Source organism: Peromyscus eremicus, chromosome 15 (genome assembly GCF_949786415.1).
Source record: "Peromyscus eremicus chromosome 15, PerEre_H2_v1, whole genome shotgun sequence".
Lineage (NCBI taxonomy): Eukaryota > Metazoa > Chordata > Mammalia > Rodentia > Cricetidae > Peromyscus > Peromyscus eremicus.
The window spans coordinates 36,024,855-36,045,978 of record NC_081431.1 but is presented as its reverse complement, the minus strand read 5'-3'; the positions used below and the strand labels follow the sequence as shown (position 1 = coordinate 36,045,978).

The 21,124-nt window shown below is 40.2% G+C and overlaps 1 protein-coding gene across 1 annotated transcript in view; it reads left to right on the top strand.

The window, feature by feature from the left end:
• The window catches only part of Astn1 (astrotactin 1), a 214,955-nt gene that overhangs the window by 136,905 nt on the left and 56,926 nt on the right, over window positions 1-21,124 (top strand). The window contains exons 15-16 of the mRNA XM_059280177.1: window positions 4,443-4,547; window positions 7,379-7,567. Of these exons, the coding sequence (XP_059136160.1) occupies window positions 4,443-4,547; window positions 7,379-7,567 (294 nt within the window). The remainder of the gene's footprint in view (window positions 1-4,442; window positions 4,548-7,378; window positions 7,568-21,124) is intronic.

Here is a 21,124-nt window from a genome sequence, read left to right as displayed (position 1 = left end):
AATGACCCCCACACACACCGTATTTATGGTTCATTTTGGAAGGGAATATTGTCCTGCAATTGCCAGGCTAAGAGGATGCCTAGCGTAGCCTAGGATGATGCCGGCAGCTTTTCAGAAGGAGTGAGTGTGATAGAACTGAGATGTCAGAAGCACCTGTACTTGAATCCACAACTTTGAGATAAGGAAATGCTTCAAATTACATTCTTAGCCACAACAGAATTATATTTACCCTTGTGTTCCTGGACCTCTCTTCAGGGGACTTAATGTTAAAAATGACAAGCTGAGGCCCTTCTGATCTGCATGGCTCTCAGGCAAAGTGAATGCTTCCTGACCTGGTGGCTTTTCTATCTGCTTTTAACCTATTTTGGTTAAAGCAGAGCTAGTTAGTCCAAGGGCATGTCTCTCTGTGATATAAGCAAAGAGTAAACTCTCATGTTTTTAACACAAAATAACTAGAAGGATTGAAAAAAGACATGACTGACCAAATTCCTTCCATATTCTCCAGCCAGTTCTGGCAACACTTTCGTGATAACTTCCCATGCAGTGACACAGTGACTCTTGCCTACTGTGACACTGTGCTGTTATGGGCCATAATCCTCACAAACCTATAAGCTTGGAGAGTTTTAGAGCTAAAGTGATCTTCAGAATCTTCTGTCTCAGCATTTCTAAGCATGTTTTGTGCTTTGTTTTTTCATGGAAAATCCAAGTTCTATTCATAAACCGGTTCTGACCTCAAATATGTTCAGGAAAACTGCATGTAGCATCCTCCTCACAGTAACTCACATCACCTTAGTATTAGAAAGCCTGCAGGCAAGAAATCCCTTTTACTTTATTTAACCCAGCAATTCCCAATCCTATTTAACTAGAGAATCCTTTGCACACAGACCATCTGGCAGAATTATTAAATAACATTCTGGAAATACTGATTTATAAATCTTCATTGGCTTCTTCAGAATAACAGTTAAACTCCAAGCTTCTCAGGTCATTCCACTGTTACAGGCTGCATGGAAATAAAGGAAGGCCAATCAAATGAAAACAGGTAACAGCTATTTATTCTGGGCTTGTGATAGCAAGGAACATAACAGCTAACATTTGCGTTTTGGCACAGTCTCAAAGGTAGAGAGAAAAATGGAAAATCTTCATGAGAAAGAAGAAGGTTACAGGTATGATTGCCAGCTGTTGACATGGGGATACTGTAGGTAAGCTAACTGGAACCTCTACCATTGGCTAGGGGGATGTGTTAGATACTCAGTCATTAATAAGATCCCAGGTGTTTGGATGAAGTTGCTATGGGGACAGTTGTTAGGCTTCTTGGGCAGTGTGCTAGGGAGGGTCTGGCTTTCCACACACTGACTTGTGGGTTTTAGGTTGGCTTCTTGGATGGGTTAATAGAGACAATGGGATGGGATAGTTTTCCAAGCAGTTGCTATAGATTTGGGGTAGAATTCTGCTTCTGGATTGTTCTGTCTTCTGTCCATTTGTATACTCTTTCATTTTCCCTCCCCTCCCTTCCTCTGTCTTTTTCTTCTAGTCCCTTCTCTCTCCTCACTGTCTCTTTTCAGATTATACACAGGTATGTTCATTAACTATGTTCTGAAGCATAGGTTAAAAATATAAAATTTAAAAAAATCCATTCTCAAAAAAACATAGCCAGAGACATTTTGTTTGGGAAAAAAAATCCATTTGGTGTAAATGTGTTCCAAAATGATAATAAAATAAACCTGACTGCCTGTCAAGGACACACTGAGAAAGAAACATGACTCAGCTAGAAATTATGTACTTTATCCTTCCTTTGTAAGTAAGGGAAGAATTATCTGTAAGTAGGTATAGGCAGACACTTTCCAAGCCTTAACCGTTACATAACACTTTTCAAACTGCCATGGAGCCCAAGCATAGCCGCTGGAAGTGTGTTTGGCTGTTCAATACCCAAGTCTGGGTAACCCGTCCTGGGTAGAGGTGAGATAGAATCATGCCTATCTCCAAACACCCATACCTATTACTTATTCTTACGTTCTCCATGTTGTTCTGGAATAAAGTCTACAAAGTCACAGCAATGTGTCAGTTAATAAATGTCAAGTTTGCACATGTATGGGTGATGAGAGAGAGAGAGAGACAGACAGAGAAAGAGACAAAGAGAGAGAGACAGAGACAAAGAGAGAGTGACAGAGAGAGGAAAGATGATAATGTCACAGGGACATGCATGCACATGCTGCTTTGTTTCCCCCCAAAGGGTTTTATGCTCCTAATTTTCTTCTGCTCTCACCCCCTGCCTGTGTAGTGACTGGGATAAATGCCCTCAGCCCCACTTTTCAGGTATGAAAACAGAAACCCTGCATTGCTTGCCTGAAGTCATATGTATAGCTATTTGAAATCGCAGAAGTGAAAAGGAAACCAAAAGATATTTCAGCCAGGCCCACGGTTTTGCAGATTAAACATCCAGGAAACACAATGTCCCATAGCTAGGTAGCCAGAGAGAGCTTACTTGGGTTGTGAGAAGGAAAAGCGACAGATGTTAAAGTACTCTTCATTCTGGAACTTTCAGCTGTAGCAACACTAGCCCTGGAGCCCAGGTCTCCTGGTTTCTTGTCTACTTTTTGTCCAACTAGGACACCACTCAATTAAAGGGATCCACCCCATGTGCTGAAGATCTTTATATTAGACTTGGTGTGTTTTATAAATAGACATTTTCAGATAGCGACAGAGTGGATGCGCTGCTGTGGACACTGGATTGGCATGGCTCTGCACTGCACACAGGTTTTCTTTGCTAATGAATAGTTCCTTTAAGATAATTAAGTCTTACATTTGTAAAGTCTGAATTTCATTTGTGTGCCTCTGAAGTCAACATGAAGGTGAAAAGCCAAAGTATGCAGTCATATGCCTGTCACCACAAAGCCTCCTGCCTTGAAAGACGAACATTTGAATGAAAACACCAAAAGCCTTTCCTTCCTTTCATGACACTTCTCTTTGATGACCTGAGATAAAATTTAAGCAACCACTTCACTTAAGCCACCTTTGTTGACCTTTCTTATTTTTACCTTACCAATAATTATTCCCAGATGATTCACACGGAAATGGAAATTTGGTAATTACCCACCTAATTTGATCAGAGATGACAAGTAGCTAATGAATCCTGCCCACTCATCACTCAGTTTACTTATTAAGTTGGTTGATTTAGATGGAAGAGGCAAGAGCCAAAAGGGCTGAAGATTTGACATGTATGTCTGTTTCATTGCCATATTTGTGCACATATTATGTACATCCTGTACAATGTCTATACACTTCCTGTGTGTACTTGTGTATGTGTACATATATGTACATGAATATACATTTCTGTGGCATACACACACACACACACACACACACATACAGTTAGGCATAGAAATGAAGCTAAAGTTGTGATTTTACAAACTTGGGAAGTCTTTATTTTATTTCCTGACATAATTATTTATATATTTAATAAATGACAATTTATTAAAAAGCCTACTTTAAAAAATACTCTGATCACACGGGATAACCCCAGGGGGAAAAATGATATGTTCATTGATCTCAGCCTTGCCTCTTGTATGGTATAAGATACCCCTTACAATTCATTCTGTGCTTAGAAAAGCATTATATATTTATAGAATTGGCTGGAATTCAAATAGGGGAGCTCCTTCAGCTCTTAAGGAAGAGCAGGCCATTGATACTGTGTAAAGGCCCTAAGGAGGCATATGTTGAGAGAACCTTGGGCAACAGACTTAGCTTCTCATAACCTGGATTTTCTCATAGGTAAAGGTGCACCTTAAATGGATATCTTATTGCCTGACACATAGGTGGCACTCGATATTTGGCTGTCACTACCTTTTAATAACTTAGTTACCCTGACAGTGTCCCTTCTGGTAAAGGAGAAATAAGCATTATCAGCCTCAGAATAATTAAAGTGTAAATACCAAATATAAATCAGTTAAATGAGACAGAAAAATCAATGTTACAGATACGTGAGCTGAGTCAATTACTGCAAATATTAAAGAGACTAAAAGCCAGGCATTACAGTAAGTCTAGAGTTGAATATAAATTTATTGTCTGGATATTACAATAAAATGAGTAAGGAGCCTGGTCCTGGGTTCAGGCACATCTGGAACCCCACCCTATCTTACCTAGTCTCTTGGGGACTTTGTAGAAACACTCAGGGTCTCCGTGTCTTCATTTGGCAGGTGCAGATGATAACACCTATAGCACAAGGATCAAATGGCTTAACATATGCAAAGTACTTAGCAAAATGCCAGGCAGAGAGCAAGAGTTCAATAGACATGGTTGTTAAGACTACAGAGTCTCTTCATCAAAGAGCACTTCCTAATTTCCTCACCAATACATCCTTAGCTTAATTGAACTGGGTCATGCTTTTCAACTTGGGACTTGTGAGTCAGCCTCACAAGCTGACCTTTCGTCTCCTCTGTCCCCAGGGATGGTGAACTTCAGTGAAGTGTCTGGATACCCTGTGCTGCAGCACTGGAAGGTTCGGTCTGTGATGTTCCACATCAAACTCAACCAAGCAGCTGTCTCTCAGGGTGAGCATCCACTACAGCAAGCCCCCACCTCTGTCTTCCCCTAGGCCTGGGAACTCTTTTCCAAAGGGATCATTCAGCTCAGTATTGCAGAAGCAGCCTAGCACACAGCCACTGCATGAGACACACAGCCCAGGCACTCAGATTCACTCTTCAGGGCAAACGGATAGGATGAGATTCTTTTCTAAGCACAGAATGAATTGTAAGGGGTATCTTATACTCCAGAAGAGGCAAGGATGAGATCAGTGAAAATATTATTTTTCCCCTGGGGTTATCCAGTGTGATCAGAGTATTTTTTTTTAAGTAGGCTTTTAATAAATTGTCGGAATAAACATGTGAAAGAAGTAAAACGTGATTAAAAGATTTTGTGTGAGGACCTGAAGAAAAGGGAGCTAGAAAGAGAGAAAAAGGAAGAAATAAAAAGAAACAATATATTTCCTAAACAGCAAATGAAATAGAGAGCAACAGGGAAATATGTCTTTAACTATATGTAATAATGTATGTTATATGAAATGCAATGATATGTGGAAATACATTTATATTTTAATAATTTAAGGAGTGGTGACTTCTAAGCTTATTTAGGGTCTTAGAGTCAGCAAACAGGAAGTGCAGTCTCAGGGTCAAAGAAGGAAAATACTAAAAACAAAAAAAAAATACTGCTTCATGAATTGGAAAAGATTAGCAATCTAGAACGTTCTTATTGGAGACAACATTACAACACACCTGTTAGAACATTTTAACAGGGTACAACAGATCTCAAAACTTTGACTTTTTATTTGATGGATTTCTTGGGAAGAAGGGATTGGAATGAGGATTGTACTGAAGGAAACCTCAAATGTGGATTATGTAGAAAACGAAGTCACTCTTCACTCTCAAAAACCATAGCAACAGAAACTACTGAGCCCACATACTCAGTTTGTACCTAACACAGATGTTGGGCATTACATGGGTAATCACTCATGTGTTTCTGCTGCCAGAGGCCTCTCAAAGTAACATGAAGTTTTCCCAAGTGATGTGGACCTTGGTACTTAACATCTCATGCCTGGGTTAGACTCCACCTTGCCCCGAGGGGACACAGATATTTAGAAAGGAGGGCTGAATAGAGCTGGCCAGATAAAGTATTAGTCTGAAAGTTTACTACAGACCATTTTCTCCCACGAGTCTTAAAGAGCGACAGAAACCATGAAGAGATTTGGCTCAGATGAAGAGTGAGGAGGCATACAGGGTCCTTCTTCCACTCATCATTTCCCTGTTCCTTTACCTTTGGTTTTTCTAAAATAAAATGCAAGCATTGTTTCCATGGCCTTTCTTACCCCTTTCCTTTCATTATCTTTTCATTACCCATTTCTTAGTTAAAATCTTCTGTAAATAGTTTTGGTTCCTGGATTCCTTAGTTTCCTTAGAGTTAGGACAGAATATCTGACACACTTAACTTACGGAAGGAAGCATTTATTTTGGCTCACTGCCATGTTAGAGAAAGCATAGTGGCAGGATTAGGAAGCAGAGAGAGATGAATGCTGGTGTTTAACTTGCTTTCTTTTTGTATTTTGTCCAGCACTCCAGCCCATGGAATGGTACCACCCAGAGTTAGGATGTATCTTCCCACCTGTTTCAGTTTATTTTTCTATTACTGTGATAAAACACCATGACCAAAAGCAACTCCAGGAGGAAAGAGTTTATTTTAGTTTATCTTACACTTCCCCATTAACAGTCCATCACTGAAGGAAGTTGAAACAGGAACTCCAGGGAGGAATGGAAGCAGAAGCCATAGAGGAATGCTACTTACTAGTTTGCTCCTTGATGGCTTTCTCATTCTGTTTTCTTATAAAACTCAAGCCCGGCCGGGCGGTGGTGGCGCACGCCTTTAATCCCAGCACTCGGGAGGCAGAGCCAGGCGGATCTCTGTGAGTTCGAGGCCAGCCTGGACTACCAAGTGAGTTCCAGGAAAGGCGCAAAGCTACACAGAGAAACCCTGTCTCGAAAAACCAAAAAAAAAAAAAAAAAAAACAAAAAAAAAACAAACAAAAAAAAAACCAAAAAAACTCAAGCCCACCTGCCTAGACTTGACACTTACCCACAGTGGGCTGGGTAATTCCAAATCAATCATTAATCAAGACAATGCCCAATAGACTTGCCTATAGGCAAATCTTATGGAGACATTTGCTCAATTAATATTCTTTCTTCTTCAGTATATCTAGGTTTGTGTCAAGTTAACAAAAACCAACCAGGACATACCTCAACTAACCTAATCCAGAAACTTCTTCACAGACATGCTCAGAAGTTCATTACCTAGACGACTCTAGATGCTATCAAGTTGACAATCAGTATTAGCCATCACAGTCTCTACCCACAGAATAATTTTTATTCTATGACCTCATGCTTCACACACAACCACATTCATAATACTATAAAATAATACTTTATCTTATGATGTGAAATGTTCTTTGCTTGTATTTATGTTTCTATTTTAGACTATGATATTCTCTTTCTATTTTTAAAATGCTATTAATTAAACTGACTAAATGGATTTAATGTCATGAACTGCAGTTTTAGGGGACACAAAACCATTTACCTAATAGTTGCAGGAGTCAGGATTTGCATTCATATGCTTAACTTGCATAAAATTAACAACACAACAAACATACTTGAAAAGATACCTATTTAGGAGCAGGAACATTTACTTCAGTTAAACAGAAATGCACGATATTCCTAGCTGGCTCTCAAACATCACATCAGGTCACACAGTCGCATTTGGGACTAAGTTGCCTAGGAATCCGTGTACCTAACTGGTGAGTGCCCATTCTTACTTACTCTTGGGTGACGTTCTTCTATAGCCTTCAGCAATGCTCTCCACTCCTTGGACGGGGCTACATCTCGGGCAGATTTTGTGGCCTTGTTGGATCAGTTTGGTAACCATTACATCCAGGAAGCTATCTACGGCTTTGAGGAATCCTGCTCTATATGGTACCCAAACAAACAAGTCCAGCGGCGGCTCTGGCTGGAATACGAAGACATCAGTAAAGGTGAGTGGCTTGCTCTGTGGCAAATTCTACACCTGTGCAAGTACTATCTGCCCACCAGCAATCTCTATGGCCAAACATAAAGGCACCAAAGGAAAAGGATTAATTCAGATTTCCCCCAATTCTGTGTGCTTATATATAAATTTTCTAAGGTCAGGTTGCTAAAATCAAATCTGGGTATTAGATGATACAGGATGGGATCACAACTATATGTTCATTGTATTAGTTACTATAGAGAGGCCACTAAAGGTTAACAGCTACCATCCATTCTGCTGCTATAAAATAGGAGGGAAGGAGAATGTTCCAGTCCATTTACCCACAGCAACACCAACATACTGCCTCTTAACCCCTCACAGGAATAAGGGGTTAACATACTAAGTCCCTCTCATTCCATCTTGCACTAACTATATTTAGGTTTATTTTCCATTTTTCCTATTGATTTGTGTTTTGAAAAACTATCTTAAGTGTTGGGTGACAAACTTAAAAATAAGTCCTTGTCCCCACTATCTGAACAGAAAGTGGCTGACCAAGTACAATATCCTGAAAATTTTAAAAATCTTCTGAAGTCACTTTGTTGTACAGTAGTGGTACAGTCGTAAGTATTTATAATCATATCAAGCCTGATTTAGCATTGCTAATCTTGGACTTCCTCCTGAGCTGATCTGCATGATATTCTAATGAGAGCTAGTTGTGGATGTGTGAGCTGCTAACGGGAAGTCTTGAATTGACACAACGAAATTTAAGAAATGGGACATCTTACCAGACATGAATCAAAACTTCCTTTGAGACTACAGCCCCTCTTTTATCAACAGTATTAGCAAAGGGGTAATTATGTCTGTGGCCTGAGTGTTCTTATTTCTGTGAGCTCCATATAAACCCACATTTGCCTTATTTAACAGGATGCAGAAGTAGAATGGCTTCTCTTCTGGCTGGCTCCTTTCTTCCAGGACCAAGAGATTAATCCCTGGGCCCCAGTGCCTGTAGGAATGTTCCCCTAAGCCAGAGTTCTCCAAAGTCATAGAGAACCTCAGGCTTCTCAAACTTTGGAATCTGAACAATATTCTGAATCCAATTTGCCAAGAGAACAGTGTAATCTAAGTGAATGTAGATAAGATCAGTTCCAGCTGGCAAAGCTCCCTGAAGTCTCCATTCCAGAGCCCAGGAACTGAATCACAAGGCTGAATTCTCGGCTCTTCCTGCTTGCCAGGGGCTCAGTGATTGTCAAGGCCTGGGATTTCTGGGAGATAAACATCTGACCTTTCTCCAAGTTCCTGACTCTACATAATGCTTCTCTCCAGGCACTGTACTGTCCTCAAAGAGAAACACTGAGCCCCATCGAGAAATTGGTCAAAGCTTTGGCATTGCACCCTGTTTCCCTTGATAGGGAAGTCTCTCTTGCCACTCAGGACCCAGCTTTGCCACAATCCAACTGTTGACTTGAGTTCTCAGAAATATAATATATGCAACTTCCTGCTTGCTGTTTACATGAAAAATATTCAATTATTTTAGTTTACTTCAGCTATGCCTGACTTGTAAGAAGTCATGAGTGACCACTGCTCATGTTCACCCTGCAGCACCCCCCCACCCCCATTCTTGAGACTTCTGTGTAAGCTACAGGATTTATCTGTTTTGTTGTTTGTCTGGGTTCTTAATTTTAAATTTGGGCATTGATCTCCATTTACTCTAAAACACAACCATTTGTTGCCATTCCTGTTACTGCTCCTGTTTCTTGTAGTTGTTGCCAGTGGTGATGGTGGTGGTGGTAACTGGTGTAAAAGCCCTTCTGGTATGGACTTTTATGTGGATATCATTGTAGGCATGCAGCATTAGATACATATGAATGATGAAAACTTAGAGATGTATATTTTAGACCAGATCTTTAGAGGGCAGCTCTCCATACATTAGTTTTTACTTCTCACGATAACATTTTGGAACAAATATCTCTGCACAAATCATTTGGAAACCTGTGTGTGTGTGTGTGGGGGGAATACTTCCATTTCTTATATCTAAAATTAGACTTGATCACTTTCTTTTTCTTTCTTCTTCATTTCTTTTTTCACAAAAATGAACACAATTATAAGTAGAATTTTCCAATAGCCTTTGTTCCTGTATATAAATCTCTGAAGATACTTGTGTCTCCTTTCATCATCCTTTGCCCTTGAACCCAGAAAATAGGAAGTTCTCCCACTTCAGACAAACCTCTCCATCTATGCTTTGGCTCTTAACTGTCTTGGTTTACCTTACCTCTTGCTTATTATGTCCTTTTGAATCTTTATAATCTCTTCAGCCACTGGATTCTCTCTTTCCCAATGCTGAATCTTCGAAAACTCATCTTTTCATTAATGTGAGCCTTTTACCACTGTTTACTTTAAACACATTCTCAATAAATTTCTTAGGAGTTTTTATGTCATTTCTCTGCTTCCTCTCATTAAATTCATTTCACTCTTCCAATTGCTTTTTAGCAGCACTAGAGGAGGAGAAAATCAAGGACTTTTTAATCAGAGTGTCACTAGCATTTATTCTATGACCACTCCATCTATCCTACTGTAGACTTTCTATCATCATGTCACTTCTTAAAAAGTATCTCTTCCCGTGATATTCCCATTGTTGTTCTGTTCCTAGTCTATTCCTATGTCCTTATCCTTTATTTTTATCCACTTTGTCCTTACCCCTTTAAATGAATCATTTACATATAAAATAATGATGCAAAGCTTTCATTTGGGGGGAAGATTTATTTTAATATCTCTTTTTCTGTGTGTGTGGGGGGGGCGGGGGGACACATGTGTGGCAGTGCCCAAAGAGGCAAGAAAAGGGCGTCAGATCCTCTAGAGCTGGAGTTACTGGTGGTTGTGAGCCATCAGATTTGGATGCTAAGCACTGAACTCTAGTCTTCTGGAAGAGCAACAAATGCTCTTAACCACTGAGCCATCTTTCTAGCCTCTTTTCTTCTTTAGTATTCCTTCCTTTTTCACCAGTGTTGGGTGGTTTCCATCTGAATCCTCAACTACCTCCCCAGAAGCTTACCTTTCCTCCCAGAATCAGGACTTCATTGCCACTAAGTATTCAAGATTTCTACATGCATCTTCTCCAGACACTCCAGGGATCAACACCTGGCTTCCCTGTAGCCACTAGATTCTGAAGCCATGTATGACATAAAATTTAAAATGGAGGGTCTTGGTACTTCTCATCCCTTGCATTGAACCACTGTGAACTTTTGAGCTCTTCCCCACTTAGATATTTTCTCAACATAGGCCTCCTCTTTCACATTTCCTCAAGGCTGAGTTTACAATATCAATTGCTATTGCAATGATTCAAATCAGAGAAAGTAAAAGGGAAAGTGAGAGAGAGAGAGTGAGAGGCTGGTATATAGTGTGCTGTGATAGATAGCAGGAGTTAAGTCCTGATATATGCTGCACAGTAGGGTGAATATAGTTAACTATAATGTTATCATATTCTAAACAGCTAGAAGTGAACATTTGGGTGTATTCATCATGAATAAGTGATCAAAATTTAAGGTGATAGATATACTAATCACCTTGCTTTGATTATTACATTGAACATATATCATGCATATATATATATATATATATATATATATATATATATATATATGTCAACATATCATGCTGTACCCATAAATCTGTACAGTTATTATGTCAATAAGAACACACCATTTAAATGGTTTCCTCCCGCAACTCCTTTGCTTCTGTTTCCTGCCATTTCACTGCATTCTAAAATTCACCATCTGTTACCTTTTAAAAATGCAATTTAATGGCATTGCTCCTCAGCTTGAAGCCGTATGCTTATTTGTTCCTGCTGTCTCAGCATGAAAAATGCAGCTTCACTCTCTGTATCAGTTTCCTGTGGCTGCTGTAACAAATTACACAGTCTTGACATCTTAAAATAAATTCACATTCTTCTAGTTCTGGAAGTCAGCAGTCTAGATCCCCTCAGTGGGCTGAAGCCCTCAAGGTTGACTTCTGGAAGAGAGAATAAGAGCTTCCTGGGATCCAGGCTCTCCCTGGATTGGCACTGAAGCTCTTCAGACTTCTGAGCCTTGAATCTTGTAGCTATCCATCTACCACCATTATGGATCTTCCTCCTCCTCAGCAAGAATGAACTAGAGTGATACCATTTTCACGAGAACTTCTGACTCCAGGTACAGTTCTTGGAAGCCTGCTTTCCACTTCCATCATGCTTTGTGGATTCTTTGCAGCATTCTTCACATTCTCCTATGTTGTCATTTCCATGCGGGGATTATCTTCCACAACAATGACCTTGGCAGCACTAACTATATTTCTATTTTTAATTTCAAGTGTATTTATTTAAAACATTCAAAGTTCATAAAACAGTATAAAATGGAAAGCAAATCCTTTCCCCGACTCTTACTTCCTAGTGCTCTACTCAGCAGAGGCAAGAAGACAGTCATTACTACTGGTTTACTATCTGTAGCAGGCTTTCTTTCCGGCCACCAACTAGCTCCCAAATCATGACTTGGAGACTTATTATTAGTTGTGAATGCTTGCCATTATCTTATCCTTGTCCCACTAACTCTTATAACTCAAATTAACCTGTTTCTCTTCATCTACATTTTTGCCCTTGGGGCTTTTTAACCTTTCCTTCATTCTGTATATCCTACTCCATGTCTTGCTGGCTGGCAGCAGCCAGGCTGCCTTGTCCCAGCTGTCTCCCTTTCTTTCTCCCTTATTCTCTTTTCCTTTCTCTAGATTCTTCCTCCTATTTATTCTCTTTGTCTGCCAGCCCCACCTATTCCTCTACTGCCTAGCCATTGGCCATTCAGCTTATTATTAGACCAATCAGGTACCTTAGGTAGGCAAGGTGAAACAGTGCCACATCTTTACATAATTAAAGAAATGCAGCATCAAAAATGTAATACATCTTTGCCTTGTTAAAGTAATATTCCACAACAACTGCTCATACATCTGGAGTTTCTATTCCTCACCATTATAAATGGACAAATTGTAGAAGAGATAAAGGATCTAGTCTATATATATGTGTGTCTGTATGTAATGTATGTATCCAAACACACATACACATAAATATACATATAATGTTCTTTAACTCTTTTCTTTCTGTATATCTATATCTCTCTATATATACATATGGATACATATAGAGAGGGATATATATATATATATATATTCACACACATACACATGGAAATAATACATAGAGAAAATATGTATGTAATCTCAAAATGACTTTATATAGAAAAACAAATTGTCTGGCTGTTTGTTCCAAGATTGATTAGTGATAAGTATAAAATAATTTTGTTGTTTTATACTGAGAACTTCCATATTTCTTTTTCTACTTCTATAATAAATTCTTCTAAAGATTAAAACATATTTTCTGAAAAGTTTATGTTCTCTTGAGTGAAAACTCATAAAATAAACCTACAAAAGCAAAAAACACAATGTTTCTATGCATAGCTCAGCTTTGGCATGGCTGTAATCTTAGCATATGGGAAGTAGAAATGGGAGGATTGGAGGTTCAAGGTCATCCCCAGCTACACAGCAAGTTTAAAGCCAGCCTAAATTATGTGAGACTCTGAATGAAAAACATAAAATAATATCCCCCCCAAAACATAAAAGGGATAAGAAAAAAAACCTGAACACTGGCCAGAAGTCTGGGAGGAAATACAAAGCATTATAAGTATATTTTATTAGTTTCTAAGTCCTTGTCTCCAAGAGTGTGTCTGGTATACAATTAGCTCCCACATATTGATTAAAGAATGAGCATTTTACCTTCCCTCACTTCAGAAGACAGAGAAAAAGAAAAAAGCTATAGATCTGTAAACCTCAGAAAAGTGATCAAGAAACAGTGATCCTTCCTCAAATAAGTCTTGCACAGACTTAGCCTTAATCTCCCACTCGTACACTAAGCACAGCTCCTTCCTTTCTTTTATTTTTTAATGCTCCATTCAGGAACAGGTTCCCCCAGGCCTTTCTTTCCTTTTCCAATATTACTAGCATTGTGACTTGAGACCCGACCTTTGGCCATTGCCTTCCTGACCAACGCTTTTGCTGCGTGTGAGCAGGGGCAGCTAGGCTGGTGAATCGTAATAAGCAAGATTTTCCTCCCTGCTGTGACTGCTAGTCCACAATGCACATTGCTATCTATTCAATTGCTTCCTTCTGCAGGGAGAAGCTAAGCAAGGTGCCTGTCTTCATTTTCCTCTGAGAGCTTGTCCCATCCTGTGATCTCTGGTTCTAAGCCATCAGCAGTGAGATCAGAGGTAAAGAAGGGAGTGATCCACCTATGTGGCATCATAGTCCAGACTACTCAGAATCCAGCTTTTCCATATTCCACTGCTTTGTGTTTGTATGGATTCTTGGTCTTGGACAAATTTAGCTGGTCCCTTTCCCAGGATAGTAGACAGACCTCTGCTACAACTGTCACAAAAACAACCACTGCATCAGCAATTAGCCTTTAGTACTGGTCAGCTAAGATCTAGGCTCATGTATTTTAGCCTGGTATGGTTTTCAGGCTAACTTCCCAGATCACAATTCATGCCTTCAAAATGTGGCCAAGTTAAAGAGACACAAACTTACATAAACCGGATGAAAAGTAATCATTAAATTTTCTGCAATGTTTTGTTTTATGACCCTTGGGTTGCAAACCAGCTCTAAAGGCTCTTTCTGTATATATTTGCAACAACAAAGTTAGCACTCAAGTAGCAAAGCAATTATGGCATATGGCTATTTTCTCTAAATGATTCATTTAGTCATTCAGCAAACATTTGCTAAGGGTCTGTTACATGTAAAGCCCTAGAGTAAGCTGAGAAGGGACCAGGAGAATTATGCTCTTCTGTGGCATCCAAAGGTTTGAAGAAGGAGCTGCCAGAGCTAAGCATGGCTATACCATAGGCAGAGCTCTTGCAAGAGGCTCTATGCTTTCCTAAACATATGTGTGAGCATCTAGTTTGAAGCTTAGGGTTCCAAGTTCTGATGCAATGAGTCCAGAATAAACTGGATCTATAGGTTAAAGGAGGAAGTTAGCAAGAATAATATCCCCAATAGTAATTAGTTTGAATGCTTGTTCTAAGCCAGATAATGTGCTATGCACATAACGTAGTTTTCCTCATTTAATTTTCTAGCAGACAGGTCACTTAAGCCCCACCATCCCCAGTATGTAGGAAGAAGACCTTGCAGAGCTTCAGTAATTTGCATATGTTCCCAGAATCAATGAGTAGCAAGTCAGGATTAGAAGGAATGCCTACAGGGTTAGGGAGATAGTTGAGCTAGTAAAGCACTTTCAAACAAGCATAAGGACCAGAGTTCATTCCCTAGAACCCACATTAAAAATATAAAGAATAAATAAAGAAGTAAGAGCAAGTTGGGTCAGGCAGTGGTGGCACACGCCTTTAATCCCAGCACTCGGGAGGCAGAGCCAGGTGGATCTCTGTGAGTTTAAGGCCAGCCTGGTCTACAGAGTGAGATCCAGGACAGGCACCAAAACTACACAGAGAAACCCTGTCTCAAAAAACCAGAGAGAGAGAGAGAGAGAGAGAGAGAGAGAGAGAGAGAGAGAGAGAGAGAGAGAGAGAGAGAGAGGGCAAGTTGTGATGGCACATGTTTGTAATCTCAGTGCTAAAGAGGATGAACAACCGAGCTCTACAGCTTGCTGGTCAACTAGACTAACCTACCTCAGAAGACAAGGAAAATGACACTTAAGGAAAGACATCCAAAGTTGACCTCTGGCTCTAAGACACACATATATGTGTACACACACAACACACACACACACACACACACACAACACACACACACACACACACACACACACACACACACACACAGAGCCAGAATCACACACAATCCTTTACTCATTGACATATACTGGAAATGACTTCATGCATGTTACCTAAAAGTACACGACACAAAAATGATTTAAGGTGGGATCAGGAGATCACTGAAGCCAGAACACTGGTCTAAGATCAGCCCACCAGGGTGGGATGTCCAGCACCGTTAGACACATGGTAGATGCAGCCGTTCCCTTCCAATTTTCTGAATTTGGGGAGTTTGTTGCAGACGTTTTTTTTGTTTTGTTTTTTTTGTTGTTTTTTTTTTTCCATCATGATCTCTAGTACTAGCAGTCCCCCAACCCCAGCAATGATTCTCAAAATTTAATGTGCACATGCATTGCATAGGATCTCACTAAAATGGAAAGTGACTCGGTAAGTCTAGGTGGGACCTCAGATGCTGCATTTCCAGCACGCTCCCAGATGTTACCAAAGCTGTTCATCCTAGGAACACATTGTGTATACTTTCTCAAAGATCAACAGGCAGAATGTTCTCTCACCATCCTATGCAGCAAACTTTCATCACTGCTACCCTCCAGGGTTCTCTCCTGGTATCCTTTCTACAAAGGAGCGGTGTAAGCTAGAGGGCTAACCTTGAGAGTTTACTCTGACTAAGCCATTGGTTATTGGGCTTGTGTGCAGAGGCAGCTGGTGTACAACACTGGACTGTATTAAGCACTCTGACATGGAAGGGAACTAGAAATATACAACAGTCAGGATAAAAGGTGTTCAGTTTTGTACTCTAGGCAACACCAACTTCATCCTACTATCTTAAGAAAACTATGTAGATTGCTTGAAACAACACTTAAGAGAGGTGGTCTTTTTTTCCCTCTTGGAACCACAAACTGTCAAAGAGTTTTACATTTTAACCTGGGTAGTATTTTGGTTGATAGGATAACTCTGGTGTCTACATGTGGCAACAGAAAAGCAGCGTATTTCTCAGACAGCCTTGTAGATGATTTGCTGTCACATTAGTTACTAATCTCACACTGTGACTGAATATGTGACAAAGACAGCTTAAGGGAGGGTTTATTTTGTCTCCAAGTTTCAGATGATGCGATCTGCCATGGTAGAGGAGGTGTAGTGGCAGGTACAGGAAGCGCCAGTCACACTGTGTCCATAGTCAGGAAGCAGAAGAGGGATCGATGCTGGTGCCCAATTCACTCTCTCCTTATTACGTTTGCTACCCCAGCCAACAGAATGCTACCACACACATTTAGAGTGAGCTTTTCCATCCTGGCTAACCTAATCTAGATGACTCCTCACAGACACACCCAGTATTTATATATATATTTTTTTGTAATGCCTTTAAACTGATGATCAAGATTACTTACTAGAGTTGTATTCTGGGTTATTTTCAGTTTCTACAAATATGTAAACTTTGCTTTTGCAGCTTGATTGATTGCTTCGTAAGAACTGGTTCTGGATTTAGCATTTTATTTCTTCAATAGCTTCTCTCTCTTTAGACATTGGTCTAGGTGTTGTATATACGATGAATGATGCAGAAAAATAATCTACCACTTTGGATTTGTGTCCTAGAGAGGAGAGAAAATAAGCAAGCAGCAACTTAATGAAAACAATGGTTTCACACAGAAATATACACTATGAAGAAACTACAAGCAGCTGATATACTAGAGGTTGGTTAGAAAATTGGTGATAGATGAAGTTGGCAGTGATGATGATGAGGGGTGATTTTAAGTTGAAATCTGAAAGATAAGATGGAGCTGGCCCTGTAACGACTCACGTGCAAGAGCTGGAGAGATGGCTAAATGGTTAGAAGAACTTGCTCCTCTAGGCAGAGGAACAGTTTCCTTCCCAGCACCGACATGGGGCCTCAACCATTTGCAACTCCAGTTCCAGGGAATCCATTGCTCTCCTCTGGTTTCTGGGGACACTGCAGGCACATGGTGCACAGACCTATGTGCAGGAAAGGCATTCATGCACATAAAAAAATTTAAAAGATTTTTAAAGACTTGAGGGCAAAATAATCTAGGCAGATGCAACCACAGTCATCTATAGCCTTCCTCCTTTATTCCCATAGCTCCTAGAATAATGTAGTGCATATAGGAGAGTAATCATTAATATTAATTGTCAGTATGACAAGATCTAAAATCCTCCAGAATTAAACCTCTAGGCATCTCAGTGAGGTAATTTCTAGATTAGAAGACCCACTCTAAATGGGGGAATGCATTTCTACTGGTCGGGGTTCTAGATTGACTAGAAAGTGGGAAGCAAGCTGAGCATCTGCTTTTATTTCATCTGCTTTTATTTCTCTCTGCTTTCTGACTGTGAGGCAGCGATCAGTCACCCCAGGGTCCTGCCTCCATGACCTCTCTACCCCAGTGTACTGCACCCTCAAACTGTGAGCCAAGCAGAACTTCCTTTGTGAAGTTGCTTTTGTCATGTGTTTTTGTCTCAGCAGCACGTAAAGTAACTAGCACAAGGAGATAACTGAACAATATCGGGCTGTGAAACAGCAGAACCATGAAGAGGAGAGAGGGCTGGGTTCTGGAATGCAATATGAAGAGAAGAAACTCTGCTTATGGCCAAGCTTATTCTATTCACTAGATTCAGCAATATAAAATGTGGAAAATTTGTTTGCTCCATTTAATATTATCCAACATATTCCACCGGGCTGGAAATATAGACCCAGAAGAAAAATGCATATGGCTAGAAACTTAACAATACAAGGCACCTATTTACCTGGTTTTTTGTCTTGATTAAGTTTTGGGATGAATTCTTTAATTAATTACCTCTACAGGGAAGATGTGAGGGAAAAAAGAAACCACGAGATAAAATGTGATTTAGGAAGAGATTGCATCAAACAGCAGAACCTGAACTTGGCATCTGGGTTTTTCACATCTCTGTGAGATGAACCCTGGCTCTTCAGCCTGACATGCTCATCTTCCTCTACAGCAACATGTGGTGGCAAGGAGCCCTGGAACGGGACACAGAACCGGGTTCTTTTGTCTTGGCTGAGCTATTAGCCAGCCAGCTTGACCTTGAGGAAATTACCTAACCCTCTTCAAAATAATTTTCTTGTCTCTATAATAACAAACTTGAAATTAGATTACACTTAAGAGTTTCTTCTACTTCTAATGTTCTGTGACTCTATAAACTCGGCAAATGATTTCTATTTCTGATAACATAATGCAACATTTAATAATGCCTGACTCAAGGCTAAATAGGTTAATTCAACAGATACTGCAATAGGAGTTTAATGGAGTTGCTTGCAGCAAAGGTTTAGTGTCTGACAGAATTACATCAGATATTTTATTGCATGTGGCTGTTGCGATGTTGGCTTACTGGCGGCAGGACTCAGTCTCCGTGTCTGTGAGATAGGGGTATTAAGATATGTTGCAAGGTAGTAGAAGGAATGAATTTACATTCCATATGTAAAGCAAAGTATCTGGTGTTTTGTGTTTGCTGCACCAAGGCTTAGATTATTACTATTTTTTCTGTCATTCTTATCATCCTTTTCCTGAAACATGACGTTCGTCTCCCTGCTTTTGAACAAAATAGCCACTGATAAAAACTGCTAAAGGGACTTCAGTAAAACCCTCCCTTTCTTCCCCCAAACAGTTGATGTGTATTTCACAAGTGACAAATCCCCTACGAACCAGACTCCTGGGAAGGAGGATCAAACCTGTATCTCACAGGAGAAGGTCTTTTTAGAGGAAGGGGTGTGAACACTGGCTCCCTTTGGGAAAGGATGCAAAGGGAAGCCCTGTGAGGAGCAGTAGGGGAGGCTGCCGCCTTTGAAGTGCCTGGGAACTGTCAGGGCATCCTCCTAGCAGAAACAGCTGGAGAATGTTCAGAGACACAAATGGTCCCTTTTGAAAACAAACAAACAAACAAACTTTGTATTTGTTGTTTTTAATTAGCATACAAAGTAATGGATTTCATTCTGGCATTTTTATCCATTCTTTGTTCTTTAGTCTTTTCTTCTTGCTTCCTCTTCTGTGCCCCTCCCAGCATCCTACTGTCCCCTTCCTTCCTCCGTCTTCTGGGCATTTATCATGTCACATATTTTCTGTCACCTTCTCCTCCTTAAGATTTCTCTTTCCCCTTCTATGGTCCCATTTCCAGCATTATGGCACACTCTCTCATATATACATATACAAAAACTAAAACCTAGGGCGTACATGAGAGAAAACACATAGTATTCATCTTTCTGAGTCTAGCTTATTTTTCTTGACACAATGATTTCTAGTTCCATTTGTTTCCCTGCCCATGTCGTGACTACATTTTTTTTTCTAGATGAATAAACTTCCATTGTATATATGTACTCAGTTTTCTTCATTCAGCTGTTTGTTGATAGGCATCTAGGTTGGTTCTACTTCTTGGCTATTGTGAAGAAAGCAATAAACGTGGATATAGAAGTATCTCTGTGGTAGGACACAAAGTCCTTCGGGGATATAACCAAGAGAAGTAGAGCTGAATTATAGAGTGGGGTTCTGCTTTAAAATGTTTGAGAGATTCCCATACTGGCGGCTGCACAGTTTCCACTCCCAGTGTCAGTGGATGATGCGTCTCTCCCCATGCCCTCACCAGCACTAACTGCCCCTTGTTGTCTTGATGGTTGCCATCTTGATGTGATTGCGATGGAATCTCAGTGTAGTGTTTTTTCTTCCCTGCTGGCTAAGGATCCTCCCCTTTTCCCCCCCCCTGGGATTCACAGTGTATTGGCTAGTTCCACAGAGTACACACAAATACAAGACAAGGTTTGGCTGTGTTCCAGAGGCGAGACCCCAGCCCTGTTACCACCCCAGTTGAAGCATCCATGGATACTGGCAGTTAAAAGACCACTTATTAGTCACTATCTGGTTTTGTTCAGCTTGTGTATTTTTCTCATTCCATTTAAAAAAATATTTTAGAGGAACATTTTTGTATTCTGAAAAGCGTCTGGAAGTCCATGCTTGCTAGAAGGTGGGGCCCTATCTCTACATCTCTAAATTCTCCCCCTCCTCAGCCCCATGTGTTGCAGTGTGCCACTGTATGAGCAGTGTTTAGCAAGCACTCAAGCAGTCGTTTCCTTGAATGAATACATGTATAAATTGTCCCCTCCTCCTCCTCCTCCTCCTCCTCCTCCTTATTCTTCCTTTTCTAAGAAAACTGGCAGGATATTGAAAGATCATCTCCAAATACCTCCCCAGCCCTAGCCCTGTTCTTCCACACTCCAGAGACAGCTTGATCCAAGAGCCCACCTCCTCTCAGACCTCCAGCTCGTCATCACATACGGGAGTTGGTGTGGTGATGGGAGGGCTGGGTGGATAATGTCCTGTGTAAATTTGGCATTAAAAGAGCAGGCTTGATGTCAAAATGGACTCATCTAATATGATTCAAGATTCGAAGTAATCATCAAGGACAGGTCAGATTCACTTTTGACCCTCAAATTGTGATTGCTGTTTGGGGCTACCAGTCAGTATTGTAGGAAATCCGCAGTAGGTTTTTCTTTTGCCATTCTCCACATCATTTTATTTTTTGTAATTACTATTTAACTTTGTGCTTTGAGACAGGCTTTCTCTGTGTAACCCAGACTGGCTCCTGTCTTCTTACCCTGGTCTTACAGGTCCTATGATGTCAAGGTCACATGTTATAATGCCCAGATCATATAGCTTTTCTTTTGTAAAGTGAATGTAAAGATTTGCTCCAAAGGGGAAAAGGGAATAAGTGTTAGGTGCAATATAGCACAACTTGTATTTAAACAGAAACTTGTCAGACATGAAAATGTACTG